Below are 14,988 nucleotides of genomic sequence, written 5' to 3'. Positions count from 1 at the left end.
CAATCAGAGATAGAGGCAAGCAGAAATAGAAAAGAAAGAAAGAGAGCAGCGCGATTCGGCCAACTCTCATTAATGTAGGAGCAGCACGGTAGCCGCAAGGACGGCACATGCTCCACATGCTACGGCATGGCATAGAGGCAGCGACGAGGCTAGGTGTGCACACAAGCATCCACGAGTGCATTGTGTATGTGCACAGCGTGCGTGCATGTTGTCGTAATTTTTAACATGCCTAAACCGAATCAATTTCAACAACTACGTATTTCATACACTAGTCCATACGTCGTACTGACTCGTACAAACAAAACATCTAGAAACTAATTAATTCGTTGTGCAATATAATTCACCAAAATCGACACTTTTAAACATAAGTTATTTTTTTAATCCGAGAAACTTGTTTCGGTAAATCTTGTTAGGTCTAAATCTCGGTGCTAAACGAGATCGTAACACTAGGGATGTTACACCAGCCCTCCTCCGCCATCCTCCGCCCCAACCGTCACCTCGGCCTGATCCATGGTAGGCTCCTAATGCTCACATGCTAACCAATTAGGCCTGTAGCTACCCCAACTCATTAGAATAGTGGTGCCGCCATCGTAGCCTCCCCCAGCAAGTCATGTCACCCTGCACCGTCGCTTAGCATAGCCGCTCAGGTCGGAGATGGTGACCGACTCGTTAGGTGGTCTATCGTAGGTCCCAGGTGGCTGACGTAGGCGCGCTATGTCACCGACCGCCGCGCCGCCATGCGCTAGGTCATCGAGGGTGTGCACGGGGGAATTCTAGTAAGCCAGGGGTTAAGTGAAAAGGTTTGAGAGGGGGGAAAATAGTATTAGTACTTAGTTGTAATTCGAGAGAAGTTTGAGGTATCTCTTGCAAGAATGCCATAGCGCGCGGGCTTTCCCCGGTGTGGGCTAGCCTCGCATGGGCCGCACCGTGCGCTCACGCGCGCTGCGTCGCGTGGGCCACGCGGGAGAATTCGTTTTTCTTTTTCATAAGGAATTAGAAATAGTTTTCCTATTTAATTTCTGAGCTGATCTTTGGCAATTAATATAAAATTGTGTAGGTGTCTAAAAATTATGAAACAAATTTTGTTAGGTTCTTAAAATTGTGCTCTATCTGTTGGTGTATTTAGTTCATATATATACATGTTGATACCAGGAGCTATTAAATCATTTGAGAATGCTTCATATTATTAAATTAATTATTGTAGGAATTTTTGTGGTAAAATTTGGTGATAGCTTTAGTCATAAAAATTTTATAGTAGCTTCATTGTATTATTATGTGCTCACTGTAATTTTTATAGCCTTAGAATAGACTAAGCACCAGTGTAGTTAAATGCTCTTTATTTCAAATATACATTAAATCACTAGAAGAAATAAAGATATATCCTTAATTTGCTAAGCTAAGGGTTTGTTAGTTGAATTCAACACCTTGCTTGATGAAGATGATAGTTAGCTTAGTGCCTTAGTCATTAGAGCTAGCTTAGTAGCTTAATGTTGCCTAAATGCTAAGTGTTGCATCATCATCGCACGCATATAGAGAATGAGTTAGCGGAGATCGTGACCACCGGTGATCACGAATTCGAGGAGATCGTTGAGGAGTACGAGGAGAGATTCTCATGTAGGAGGTTCTAGAGCCGCCACTGTCTGACTCAGCTGACACCGCACCTATCCAAGGCAAGCTCCGGTGCATAACCCTTACTTTTGATAATCACTGAATATATATGTGATGTGCATTTATGTTATAGGAATCTTATGAAAACACCTACATAGATATAACTGTCCTATGAGTCCTACTAGTACAGGTTCGAGTAGCTGCTATGCTTAGGTTTTTGGTAGTGTGAGTAACCTGCCATTACTCATAATAGGTGATTATTATTACTCACATAATAAAATGATGAAAGGAAAAATGGAGACAGGGTAGGAATATAGTATGGGTATTGGTGGATGTAACAGGTTGTGTCCCGTGGTCAATGGGGCTTAGTTTGGTTACACTATTTTCCCTATTCGTGTTGATTAAGGACCGTCCATTGCTGTGGATGGTAGTCAGGTCACATACTTATTATCCTGAACACATATTTGCTTATGGGAGCGAGAAGACTCGTTACGCTCTTGTCGTGGGTTTCGGCTCTTTCTGGACCGACTGATTAGAGGCAGGAAAAGGTGTAGGTCTAAGCACCATGCTGAGACCGGGCCTCAAGTGTGGGGGCTTAGAGTATAAGTTTGGATGAGGACATGGACCCCTCGACAGGAGTGGAATGTGTTGGTCTTGTTTGTGCCTTGGGTACAAACGGTGCATGTATTTCGGGGTACCCAGCTGTAATACATTGGTTCATGAATCGCTGTTTCCGTGAGATGGTATGACTTGGCTATGGCTAGCATCATAGTAAGAACTAGAAGATGAAAGATTATGAAAGGATTCTGATTGCTCAATCCTTGCTTGAAAGTAGAACATATGCTTACCTATAATGGTTAGCTAATGAAGTAATCATGACTGTTAATAAAACTTGACTGTAAGGATGAACTATTAGTAATGCTTTTCGCAAACAAAAAAATAACAAATCCACATTGCCTATTATACTCCTTGAAGTTGGGAAACTATTTCCACTAGTCGGGTAAGTCTTGCGAGTACATTGTGTACTCAGGGTTTATTTTACTCCTGTTGTAGGTGCAGCTTGAGGAGTAGCTCTTGTGTGGAGGATTCTTCTGGTGGGCACAGACGGATCCTTGTATCGTTTTTGCTAGATGTTTATTTCTATTCTGTTGTTTAATGATCGCACTTTGAACTCTGGTATTGTAATAAATAATTTTCAAGAACTCTTGTTGTATGAAATGGACTAAGTATTGTTAGCCCGTACTCATTATTGGATTCTGGATGTAAAACGTGGATTGTTTCGAGTTCTCCCTTGGGATATGCTCGACGAAACTGTCCGATGTAGCTCACTTTCGTGGTGCTTGGTGTCTAGTGGACGACGAGCGCCTCCGAAAACGTGTTATTTCAGGTGGTTCAGCCACACTTAAGAAGCTAGAGGAGCCTATCGAAAATACAAAGAAGCTGGAGGAGTCTGTCGATAGTACAGAGGAGGCATTGGCCCATCGAAGTGAAGAGTAAGTGTCTTCAGTGCTACGAATAAGGAAGACTGAATTGGATTATAGTATTGAGGCCTATATATATATATATATATATATATATATATATATATATGTGTGTGTGTGTGTGTGTGTGTGTGTGAGTAGAGAGTTCATGAGAGACACAAGAGGCAAACACTAGAATAGGAGATTACACTAATGCCCCTGACTATATACTTAACAACCCTCTTAAATGCAACGTGAATGCAATGTCGTTGCATTTGAAATTCTTAGAGTCCAATTTATCCCTAAACTAACATTTTACTAAGATTTACCTCCTCGCAGCTAACGTAGTGCCATATAGGATAGCTAATGTGTCTTCATGTCTTAAAACAATCATCAAAACCACCGAGAGTGCAAAAAATGATTTTCAAAGTTGTGGGCATAAAAAAATGGTTTTATAGACTAGGGGTAAATTAGACAACCTCAAAAGTTGAGGGGTCTAAAGGATTTTTTATATGGGTTTATGAAAGCTACACTTTTTTTAAGTAAAGGGTTGGATTTTTATTAAAACAGAACTTTACAAAAAACCTTGACTAGGCACCCTGAATTAAAAAAATACAGATAGATCCTTCACAGGAGCATCCAGCGCCCATCCCCGATGCTGACCATCGTTGCCGCAGCCTGGATTTTCTCCACCTCCCATAGTAAAAATCATCCAGGACGAAGCTCACGGTCGACACCTGGATTGACGAAGAGTCTTCGAATTTTAACAAGGCCATCAATAGCACACCAAATACGTGTTGTTTGTCCATTGAACGCCCCGGCCAATCCTCGTTTCCATTGGGACCAGACGTTGATCGCCGCCCGGCCAACCCTAGTCGACAAACAGCAAACCCGCAGGGGGTATTACAAACCTCCAGCTTCCAGTAGCAGCCATGTCGGTGATTTGAAGTTCGGCGACGCAATTGACATTGTGGACACAACCGGTGAAGAGAAAGCTCACAGAAGATTCGAGAACCAACATATGAGAAAACACAGAGGAACACATCGTCGGTGCTGACCCCCCCCCCCCCCCCCCCCCCGCATGAAGCACCGTCGTCGAGCACCACATGCCAATTAACCATCCCCACACAGCATCCACCATCGACAGAGACGCCACCAGAAAATCCATGGAGGGAGCAAAAGATTCTCGATGGATTCGTCACTGGGAATACACCCAACCCTAACTCACATAGGGGCTAGATAACGTACCACATCTTCTCTGCGGTAGGGGAGCCGTAGGAAGACACTACCACTAACGACGTCGCAGCCACATCTAGAGATGAGCACGGAGCACGCATCCACATCGATGAGGCCACCGATGGGGAGAAAACTAACCCTAACCTACCGAAACTTAAGCTAATATAGGAGAGAGAATGTACACCGGACGTCGATCTCGCGACTCCTCTCCACCTCCAGCACTGGAGCGGCCACCGGAGGCGAGAAGGAGCCGAGGAGATCGACGTCGGGAAGCGAATCGCCCTGCCCTGGTGAACTGTAGTTTTTTTTAGGAAACGGTGAACTGTAGCTGGGTTCAGTTGCATCGCAGCGTATTCGTATGGGCTCTCTTGGCCCATATGCACCAGCGAATTCGGCCGACTAAGAGCCTGTTTAGTTCCACTTCATTTTGCCAAATTTTTCAAGATTCCCCGTCACATCGAATCTTTAGACGCATGCATGAAGCATTAAATATAAATAAAAAATAAAACTAATTACACAGTTTAGACGAAATCCACGAGACGAATCTTTTAAGCCTAATTAGACAATGATTGGACACTAATTGCCAAATAACAACGAAAATGCTACAGTACTTCATTTTGCAAAATGAAGTGATCTAAACTGGGCCTAAAGCCCAAAAGACAGAGCAGCGTCGACAGTTACTGCCCGTCCTCGACTCGACTTCCTCTTTTTCCCCTTTCCCCTCTCGCCTCTGCTGCCCTCGCCGAGGCGAGCAACCAATCCACCCAATCCCCAGCGCGGCGACGGCAGCCGCCTCTGCCGCCTGTGATGGCCGCCCGGCGCGGGCCCCACGTCATCAAGCTTCACGATCCCAATCCGCCCCTCCTCGGCCGGGCGCCAGGTCCCGCGGCGGCCGCCGTCCCCGCGCCCTCGCGAGACGAGGGCATCCTCGCGCAGCACCCGCGCGCCGCCCCTTCGAGCGCCTCCGCCGCGCACCCCGCCTTTGCACTCATCGAGGAGCGCCTCGTCTCCCGGGACCAGGACATCCAAGAGCTCCTCGTCGACAACCAGCGGTTCGCCGCCACCCACGTCGCGCTCCAGCAGCAGCTCATCGCGGCGCAGCACGAGCTCCGAGCTGTCTCCGTCGCCGCCACCAGGGCGCGCGCCGAGCGGGAGGGCGAGGTGCGCGCCCTCGCCGACCAGGCGGCGCACATCGAGGCCGAGGCGCGGGCCGTCGCCGCCGCGCGCGCGGAGGTCGACCAGGTCCACGCCGACGTCCAGGTGCTCGCCGCGGTGCGCACCGACCTCGTCAACCGGCTCCAGGGCCTACGGGAGAAGCTCGCGCACAAGAAGGCTGAGGCGAGTAAGACTGATTCCGTCCGTGCCCAGATTGAAACCATGCGCCGGGAGATCCAGAAGGGCAGGTATTGCTGTTGCTTCATTTAATCACTTACGTTTAATGTCCGCTGCTAACATGCGATTTCATGTTTTTTCTACCTTAGGAGCTCTTCCCGCTTGTATTGACATAGAGATTATTTAAAACAGTCATGCGCCTTGATGGTTAGCTTGTGAAGTTTGTAAATATACAAGAGGGCATGCCACACCTTGTGTAGGATTATTAGGATAATCTGTTGCACAGCTGCTCCTCAAACCTGGTAACAAATCTGCTTCAGCGAGCTGTTGCATGTAAAAGAGAACTAAGCATTTGTTGCTCCTTAAGCAAGCTGCTTTGTCCAAGGAAGCCTTTACACTGTCACCATGCCAATTTCACAGTGTATGCTTACAACAGACTGGCAATGCCTTGCGAGGTGACTTTGAAGGGTAGCCTTTTAGATGCCATTGTATTGTTTAATCTTGTTTCCTAAAGCCTTTTTATGTGTGTATGAGTTGACAGTCTGTTAGTGTTTCCGTGATTACATTTTCTGACTTCTGAGCTAATGCATTTTGGATAGAATGATACGTCAAGTAGATTTGCAGAAGTAGCATCCCGTTACACACTGTTAATAACTAATAACATGTGCATAGGGATCTAATCAGAGTAATCTGATTCTGTTACGAGTTGTGATTTAAGCTTTGGACTGGTTATTGAGATTGAGATGCATAGTAGATAATTATTTTTTTGTGCTATTCACATCTACTAAGGATGTATCACATTTTGGGTGAATAGAACATGATTCTTCTCTTTGTTGGGAAAAAAATGTGAGGTCTACATGCAGGCCATATCCACCACACATTTTATGCTTCAATGTTTCCAGAGGCGATAAGGAGTGTAGCTTGTTTTGGCCAAGTATTGAACCTAATAGCCCTGTAGTATTAAAATATGTGGGGAAATGTCAAATCTGTTAGGTTTTGCAGTTACTCCTTCTTGAACATTTTTGCCAGACATGCTAGCTCATAGTTGGCATAAACCTGATTTAGATCTAAATATATATAATATATATCATACCTGCATCTGGCAAAAAACTAATTGGTTGGAGCCAAATTATTTATACACATACAAAATGTTTGGGCTCCAGGCTGTGCACAATAAGCAAAATTCAACTAAGAATGAAGCATGGTGCGGCTGCATGTTGTGAAAACAGCTTATCAGCTCATTTGTACCAGTCCATTGATCTGCCACTGCATCCACTAATCCACCTGAACCACTCTAGTCCTTCTGCTCAAAAATATTTTTCACTGAAATGCACCGGGCGTCCTTTTCCTAGATTCTCAACTAGTCCCGCAACAAACTCTCAAACCGAGGATCTGTTCCCTTAAACCTTTTTAAGTAGTTCGCTCCAAATGATAATCCATGTCCATATTGAATAGAGTGGATATGTTGTTTTGTCCCTGACGTCTTTCCATAATATGACAGAGCTGCGGTTGATTTCGAAAAGAAGGCACACTCTGATAACCTCGAACAAAGTAAAGCAATGGAGAAAAATATGATTGCTGTGGCTAGTGAGATTGAGAGGCTTCGAGGAGAGCTTGCAAATGCTGAAAAAGGGGTCACTGCTGTCAACCCAGCAGCAGCTGTTGGTAACTCTGGTACCATACTGAATCTGCTGAGTATACTGTCACTTTCCTTTTAAGTAGAATTTATGTATTTTGGGGAATGGGCTTAGGCAGTTAGGATAATGACCATCATTCATTGCAGGCTGTTAAGCACAAGACCAATTGCTTTCGGCAGCTTAGATCATCTTTGTGGTTGCAACTAGTTTTGTGAAATATGTACAAATTCCAATGAGTTTTTCCTGTTGTTTATAGCTCCAAAAGGCTTTTGGATAATTTTAATATCCTGAAGTACTGTACAAACTTGTAAGTGTATTTGAAAGCCCGACATGATACTAAATATAGAGCCATTTGTCCCTTGAGCTTACTAGGTTATCTAAAATGCTTGGGATCGATGGTGAAGAAGGGCAGGCGGACTAGGTTCATGTAGGAATCAAAGAAACCATTTGGTAATAGTAGCACTAGGCTACTATCTTTACATGAGAGGTGTTTGCTTGGGTGGGCCTTGGGTTCTGTTCAGAAGATAATCCCTACATCTTCCAGCTTCTTTAAATAGGGCAGCTTTAGCATATTAAGAAACCAGGTGAAGAAGCCATCCATTTAGCTCCCACCTTCTCTTAGCCTGGATTATTTAGTTGAAGCTAGGTCTAACTTCAATTGCATTAACTTTCTTGTGTATTGTTCTGAACTACTATTCTTTTTTATTTTTGTGTAATTCTATCTCAGGGTATGCTGCGGCTTATGGCAATTCTGAGGCAACATATACTGGAATGTATGGCAATCCTGATGCAATATATACTGCACAGGCTTATCCTGGTGCTTATAGCACTAATCAGGTTTGTTTAGTTGCTTTATGATTGTTCTCTTATTTGCTTTTAATTTAACTACAACAATTGTTCTTGGATGCATCTAAAAGTTGTAGTCTATTGAATCATGAAAAAAAAAAAAAATGATTCCAGAATTAATTTCTTATTTCTGTTGTCTGAACCCCAGTTGAGGTTTTTGCTTGATTAATGATCAACCCTTCATATCTTCTTTCTTCTCTTCTATGTTGTTTCCCATTCTGAATAATTTGCCTTTAGTAGTTCTGGATTTCCCTTTTTGTCTGTAAGAAGTTTAGTAGAATGACATGATGCCGCTCTTTAATATGTTCCCCAGTTAAATAACCTCCTTTCTGTGAGATATAACTTGTGTAGTATGTAGAATGCTATGTAGGCTCATAAGTATGGGAACCACTTGCGTGGCTGCAGCAGAAATAAAACTCATATCCTGTTGGGCCCTGTTCGCTTGAACTTATCAGCCGTACCGTTTCAGTGAAATAACAGTGTTTTTCTCTCACAACAAATCAGCATCAGCATCAGCACCAGCCGTTTGCTTCTACTGTTAGCATCACGTTAGCTGTGATAATCTCATCCGTTGTCAGTTTAGATATTTTTTGGTCTGGTTAGCTGAACATCCCTTCTTCCTAAACTTAGCTACCATTGTGTTTCAGATAATGGAACAACCGAGCTTTTGACATTAATATATTTTTTTGCCAAAAAGAGTCATAGATTTTTATTTACTATTTTTAATTGCCTTTTCCAAATCATATTAAAAAAAAGTATACTGCACAACGCAACAAGCAGCTCAGCCTGAATCTGATGTTGACATCTTTGTGTTCTAAATTACAGGCTCATATGCACACCGGCGCCAATTCTCATTACATGAGTCAACCTGTTTCCTATGGACAATACGAGAGTCAGCACACCAATGTTCAAAGATGACTGCCAGCACAAGATAGCTTTGACTTGCCTGCCATCTCATTGTAAAAGGATAGTCACAGAATCCACCAAATTAAGCATGTTAGAGAAATCCATTGCATTGAAGTGCTGGAAATCCGCATGTTAATGTTTTTTCTTTGCTGGCAAATTTGTTCCAGAATGTATGGGTCGAATTTTGGAGCAAAAATCTTTCTCGCTTCTCCATGTACAACCCTGATGATTCGTCAGTTAGTTCTTCAAATTGGTGGTGTTATTGTTAGGGGCGATGATGCTTCTAGCCATTTGTGTACAAATAAATGAATAGCGACCATTGTTTTTGAGGGCGAGGCGCGGCGCCCAACCCCCTTCACAACGTCTAGGTGTTTGTGGCGGACGTCTAGGCGACGCCATACACACATTGCAAGGCGTTGTAAGCTAGAATTTTATATACTAGTGTAGCACATATATACCTCGTTTGTTGCCAATTCTTGAGCCCATGTTCCTTTCTTTCCTTTCCAAAAGCTCCTCTCATGTAGCATCCATCCCCCTTGAAGGAAACTGCATGACAATTACAGAATTCAGCAATCACACAGGTTATCAGTTGCTGAGAATTAAATAGAAAACGGTACTAAAGAGGCGAGATAACAAATTAGCAAGCATTAGTGCATGCATGAGCATGACAAATGACATCATAGTCTGTCTCAAATAGTCCACGAACTTAGAATGAAGTACTGAACTTTAAAGCATACTAATTAAGTCAACTACACCAAAGCCATACAACAGGAGTGCAGGTTAACACAAAAATACAGTAAGGGTGCAGGACACAAAAGAATCCATCAGCAGGAGTGCAAATGTAACACCTCTGGTGTTACGAGCTCACTTAGCACCTAGATTAAGGCCTAAGAGAAATTATCAAGGCAAGTTTCTTGGATGGTAGAGTTAAAACTCGCATAAAGGTGCTAACGAAAATCCCGACAAGGAAATAGACGATAGTTTTAATCGTTTGGCACGAAAAAAACAATTTTTGTAAACAACATAAAATATAACTTGTATTTAGTACTTAAAAAAATTTGAAGTGCAAGTTAGTAGCTGAGAATGGAACTTTTGTTTTAGTGAGTGGAAGTAGTTTAATAGTAAATCTGATAACTTAGGAATGGAACCCGAAATTTAGAACGAGAGCTTGTCGGGAATCGGTAGTGAAAGCATCTAGGTCCCTAGTTGGATTTCGGTAATTAATATCAATACAAGATTACTATGACTAACGTGTGTTTTGCAGAGGCAATTAAGTTAGGTCATGGTAATGGAGATCGATTGGGCAATCGAGGTTGTCATGCCCCTACGATGGAAATCGTTTCGGTTTTTAAAAGGATGGACGACAAGATTAAGGATAACTAGTTCTAAGTGTCGATTGGAGTTGGAGAGACACTTAGAGTAGTTTAGGACTTTGTTTTTCCTTTGGCCGTACTATTAAGGGGGGTATGAACGGGTAGCTTGACCTAGTTGAGTCTAGTGAGTTAGGTGTGGTGCACACTTGTTAAAACTAGCTCTAGGTAGCTCCTATGAATGCCTAAGATCCTATGGAGCAAACTTCATTCACAGATGTTCGAAAGTTGGAAGTGAATGGAGGGTCAAACACTGACCGGACGCTGGCTCCGGTGCGACCGGACGCTGGCCGCAGGGTCCGGTCAGTTCATTTGACCGTGGAGATCTAGTCTGGTGTGACCGGACGCTGAGAGGTCATGTGACCGAACGCTGAGGGCCAGCGTCCGGTCGACTCCAGTAAGGGTCCAGACTTGAAAAAGTGCGATCGGACGCGTCCGGTCGATACTGACCGGACCCTAAGGGTTCAGCGTCCTGTCAAGTCTAGTAAGGTTCCAGTAAGGGTTTTATGCGACCAGACGCGTCCGGTCAGTGCTGACCAGACCCTGCCAGCGTCCGGTCAACTCTTTACTACTGGTTCACGGGTTGAACTGACCGGAGCGTCCAGTCATCACGACCGGAGCGTCCGGTCATTCCGCAGAAGCTCATAACGGTTCGTTTTTTAGGCTGCCTTATAAATAGAAGCTCCACTCGTGAGTGGAGTTACTTTTGCTCATTCCAACAACTGAGAAACACGTTTGTGAGTGCCAAGAAGAGCAAGGTCCTAGTGAGGTGTTTGTGATTTGAGAATCCAAGAGTGAAACCTCATTAGTGAATCAAGAGTAGACAAGTGTGCATCCATCTTCTCATTAGGCTTCGCGTGGTCAAGTGAGAGTTCGTGCTTGTTACTCTTGGTGATCGCCATCACCTAGACGGCTTGGAGGTGATTGGGAGTGTGGTGTTCACCCGGCGGAGCTTGTGGGTGACCCAACTCAAGTTGTGAGCGGCTTTGGGTGATTCGCCGCGACGGAGTGTCGAAGAATCAACCCGTAGAGAGCACTTGATCCTTGCGCGGATCAAGGGGGAGCTACACCCTTGTGCGGGTGCTCCAACGAGGACTAGTGGAGAGTGGCGACTCTCCGATACCTCGGCAAAACATCGCCGCGTTCCTTCCTCTCTCTATTTACTTTGAGCACTTACTTTGAGTATTTACTTTGAGCAATTCAATACTTATTTTACATCCATAGAATTGCTTGCTAGAGTAAGTTTGGAACATAGGTTGCGGGGTTGTTGTGCTTTAGTTTGATATAAACACTTTTCTAGGCACAAGGGGTTAATTGAGCTATCCGTAGGATTTGATTATTGCAAGAGAATTTAGAATTAACCCAATTCACCCCCCCCCCCTCTTGGGCATCTTGATCCTTTCAATTGGTATCAGAGCCTCGTGCTCACGTTTTTAAGCTTAATCGCTTAGAGCAAGATGTCTCACGGGGATGGACCTCCTCCTATCTTTGAGGGAGATGATTTCCCATATTGGAAAATCCGCATGGAGACATACTTAGAAGCTCTAGATGTTGGAATTCTTAGAGCCGCCTCTCAAGGGTTCCCAGCACCTAGGAATGCCGCACAACTTCAAGGCGATGAAGTGAATTATGAAAAATGGAATGCAAAGGCTCGTAACACCATCTTTAGAGGCCTTTGCAAAGATGTGTTCAATCGTGTAAGGAACCACAAAGACGCCCATGCGCTATGGTCGGACGTTTGTGCGCTCCATGAGGGAACCAAGAGTGAGCGTGAGGAACGCTATTATCTTGTGATTAAAAAGTTAAATTCTTTTGAGATGTTTCCCAAAGAAAGTGCTAATGAGATGTATTCTCGATTAAATATTCTTGTAGAGGAAGTCAATGGGCTTGGACTTACTCAAATGTCACCATCCGACGTTGTGAGAAAAATCTTGAGTGTCCTCCCCATTGATAAATATGGGCACATTGTGATCATGCTACATCAAGGTGATCTTTCCGCCGCTACACTGACACAAATCTTGGGAAAGATCAATGCTCATGAGATGTACATGCACATCACACCACAAGATGGCTCATCCTCTACAAAGAAGAAAGAGAAAGACTTAGCATTCAAAGCTAGCCAAGACAAGGGCAAAGCAAGACTTGAGTATGAGAGCTCAAGTGATGAAGATGATGAAGAAAGCCTTGCCCTCATGGTAAAGAAGACCACCAAGATGCTAAAAAGGCTAAATAAGAGTGGCATCAAGTTTGATGGCAAGAAGAAGAAGTTCTTCACTAGCTCAAGAAGAAAGCCAATCTCCGAGATGGATTGCTACAATTGTGGCGAACTTGGCCACCTAGCTCATCAATGCACAAAGCCCAAGAAAGACAAGTTCAAGAACAAGGGCAAGAAAGATGAGTCAAGCGATGAAGATGAAAAGAAAAAGAACAAGCCATACAAGAAGAGAGATGGCAAAAAGAGGGACTTCTACAAGAAGAAGAAGAGTGGCAAGGCCTACATTGTCAGTGATTGGCTCACGGACATTGATTCATCAAGTGGATCATCCGATGATGATAGTGACGATGAAAAGGTGGCCGCCATTGCAATTGATCTTGCATCTTCACCGCCACCATCGCCATCATCCTCTACACACCTATGCCTTATGGCCAAAGGTGAACGCAAGGTAACTAAGAATGATGATAGTAGTGATGATGAACATGCTAGTGATGATGATAGTGATAGCGATGATGATGACTCACCTATATATGATGATCTTGTCAAAATACTAAGAAAATATACTAAGATCATTAGAAAGAGTAGAGCTACAAATGAAAAACTTGATGCTAAAAATGATTCACTCTTAGCTAAGTGTGATACATTAGAAAAGGCCAATAATGAGCTCAAAGAAACAAATGATTCTATATCATCCAAACTCAAGGAGCTCAAATCTTCTAAGAAAGAGCTTAAAGATAAAAATGATAAACTTGAGTGGGTGCACAATGAGCTTATCACTAGTCACAATAAGCTAAAAGATAAATATACAACTCTAAAGATCAATTATGATACCCTTATTATTGCACAAGAATTCTTACCAAATGAGCCACATGATGCTACTAACCATGTTGTTAAGATTGATATAGCTACCTCATGTGATGATTTAATTGATGAAAGCATTGAGCATGGATCTAGTAGCAAGGGCAAGCAAGTGGTTGAGTGCAATGACTATGATGAGTATGTCAAGCTCAAGAGTGACAATGAGAAGCTCATGAAAGATCTTGAAGAGATGAAAAGTCACAACACCATTGTGCTAGAAAATCTTGATCATGACAAAGAGGTGATCCTTGAGAATGAGAAGCTAAAAGAAGAAATCAAGAAACTCAAGGAGGAGAAGAACAATGATATTCTCAAGGAAGAGAACAAGAAGCTCAAGATGGAGAAAGAGCATCTCAAGATGGGATTGAGCAAGTTTGCTAGAGGCAAGCATCTCCAAAGTGAGCTACTCATGAATACCGTCATGAAGATGGATAGAAGTGACATTGGATATATGGCAAGTGTAGAGAAGAAGAAGGCTCAAGCTCAACACCAACAATCAAAGCCAAAGCCAAAGCCAAAGAGATGTTTTGAATGTGGATAAGAAGGCCATTTTGCTCATGAGTGTCAAACTCCACCACCACAACCATTGCCCAAGCATGCTAGACCATTTGCTTTCAATGCTCACTACATGCTTAGAAAAGATTCAAGTGGAAAGATGAAAGTCATGTTCTTAGGTCCCCCCAACAAGAGTAGGCCTAAGAAAATTTGGGTGGCTAAGTCACTTGTTGAGAAGGTGAAGGGCCCTCAACAAGCTTAGATCCCTAAAGCTTGAATCTCTTGTGTGTAGGTGAACTACAAGATCGGTGGAAGTCATTGGGTTATTGATAGTGGTTGCACTCAACATATGACCGGTGATCCTCGTATGTTCACCTCACTAGATGAAGAGGTAGATGGACAAGAGAAAATAACATTTGGAGATAATTCAAAGGGCAAGGTTAAAGGATTGGGCAAAGTGGCAATATCAAATGATCATTCCATCTCAAATGTGCTCTATGTTGCTTCATTGAGCTTCAACTTGCTATCCGTTGGGCAATTGTGTGATCTTGGCTTTCAATGCTTATTCACCGAGAAGGAGGTTGTTGTATCCAAGGTAGATGATAATCAAGTGATATTCAATGGATTTAGATACAACAACTTATATCTAGTTGACTTCACCTCCGAAGATGCAAACTTGAAGACTTGCCTATTCACCAAAACAACACTTGGGTGGCTATGGCATAGAAGACTTGCTCATGTTGAGATGAGCTCACTCAAGAAGCTTATGAAGAATGATTTGGTGAGAGGGTTGAAGGATGTGAAGTTTGAGAAGGACAGGCTTTGTAGTGCATGTCAAGCCGGCAAGCAAGTTGCAAACACTCATCCAACCAAAGCTTTCATGTCAACCACAAGAGTGCTAGAACTCCTACACATGGATTTATTTGGACCAACAACATACAAGAGTTTGGGAGGAAATCTCTATTGTCTTGTGATTGTGGATGACTATTCAAGATATACATGGGTGTTCTTCCTTCATGACAAAT

The 14,988-nt window shown here is 43.3% G+C and overlaps 1 protein-coding gene across 1 annotated transcript; it reads left to right on the top strand.

Annotated features, from left to right (window-relative positions):
- Positions 1-4,990: 4,990 nt before the first annotated feature.
- Positions 4,991-9,315, top strand: LOC136537740 (protein FLX-like 1). The gene is made up of 4 exons (XM_066529698.1): positions 4,991-5,707; positions 7,138-7,310; positions 8,001-8,110; positions 8,945-9,315. Exons 1-4 carry the CDS (start codon positions 5,112-5,114, stop codon positions 9,035-9,037), a joined length of 972 nt encoding a protein of 323 aa, XP_066385795.1. The 5' UTR covers positions 4,991-5,111; the 3' UTR covers positions 9,038-9,315.
- The last annotated feature ends 5,673 nt before the right edge of the window (positions 9,316-14,988 follow it).

This window comes from Miscanthus floridulus, chromosome 2 (assembly GCF_019320115.1).
Source record: "Miscanthus floridulus cultivar M001 chromosome 2, ASM1932011v1, whole genome shotgun sequence".
Classification (NCBI taxonomy): Eukaryota; Viridiplantae; Streptophyta; class Magnoliopsida; order Poales; family Poaceae; genus Miscanthus; species Miscanthus floridulus.
The sequence above is the reverse complement of the archived record's forward strand: the minus strand, read 5'-3'. Positions and strand labels throughout refer to the sequence as shown.

What these genes read in the sequence shown, in the direction of transcription:
- LOC136537740 (XM_066529698.1), top strand. Translation starts at nt 5,112, where the DNA reads ATGGCCGCCCGGCGCGGGCCCCACGTCATCAAGCTTCACGATCCCAAT. An exon ending in AGCAGCTGTTGGTAACTCTG is followed by an intron (nt 7,311 to 8,000) that starts GTACCATACTGA and finishes ATTCTATCTCAG; the next exon opens with GGTATGCTGCGGCTTATGGC. An exon ending in GTGCTTATAGCACTAATCAG is followed by an intron (nt 8,111 to 8,944) that starts GTTTGTTTAGTT and finishes TCTAAATTACAG; the next exon opens with GCTCATATGCACACCGGCGC.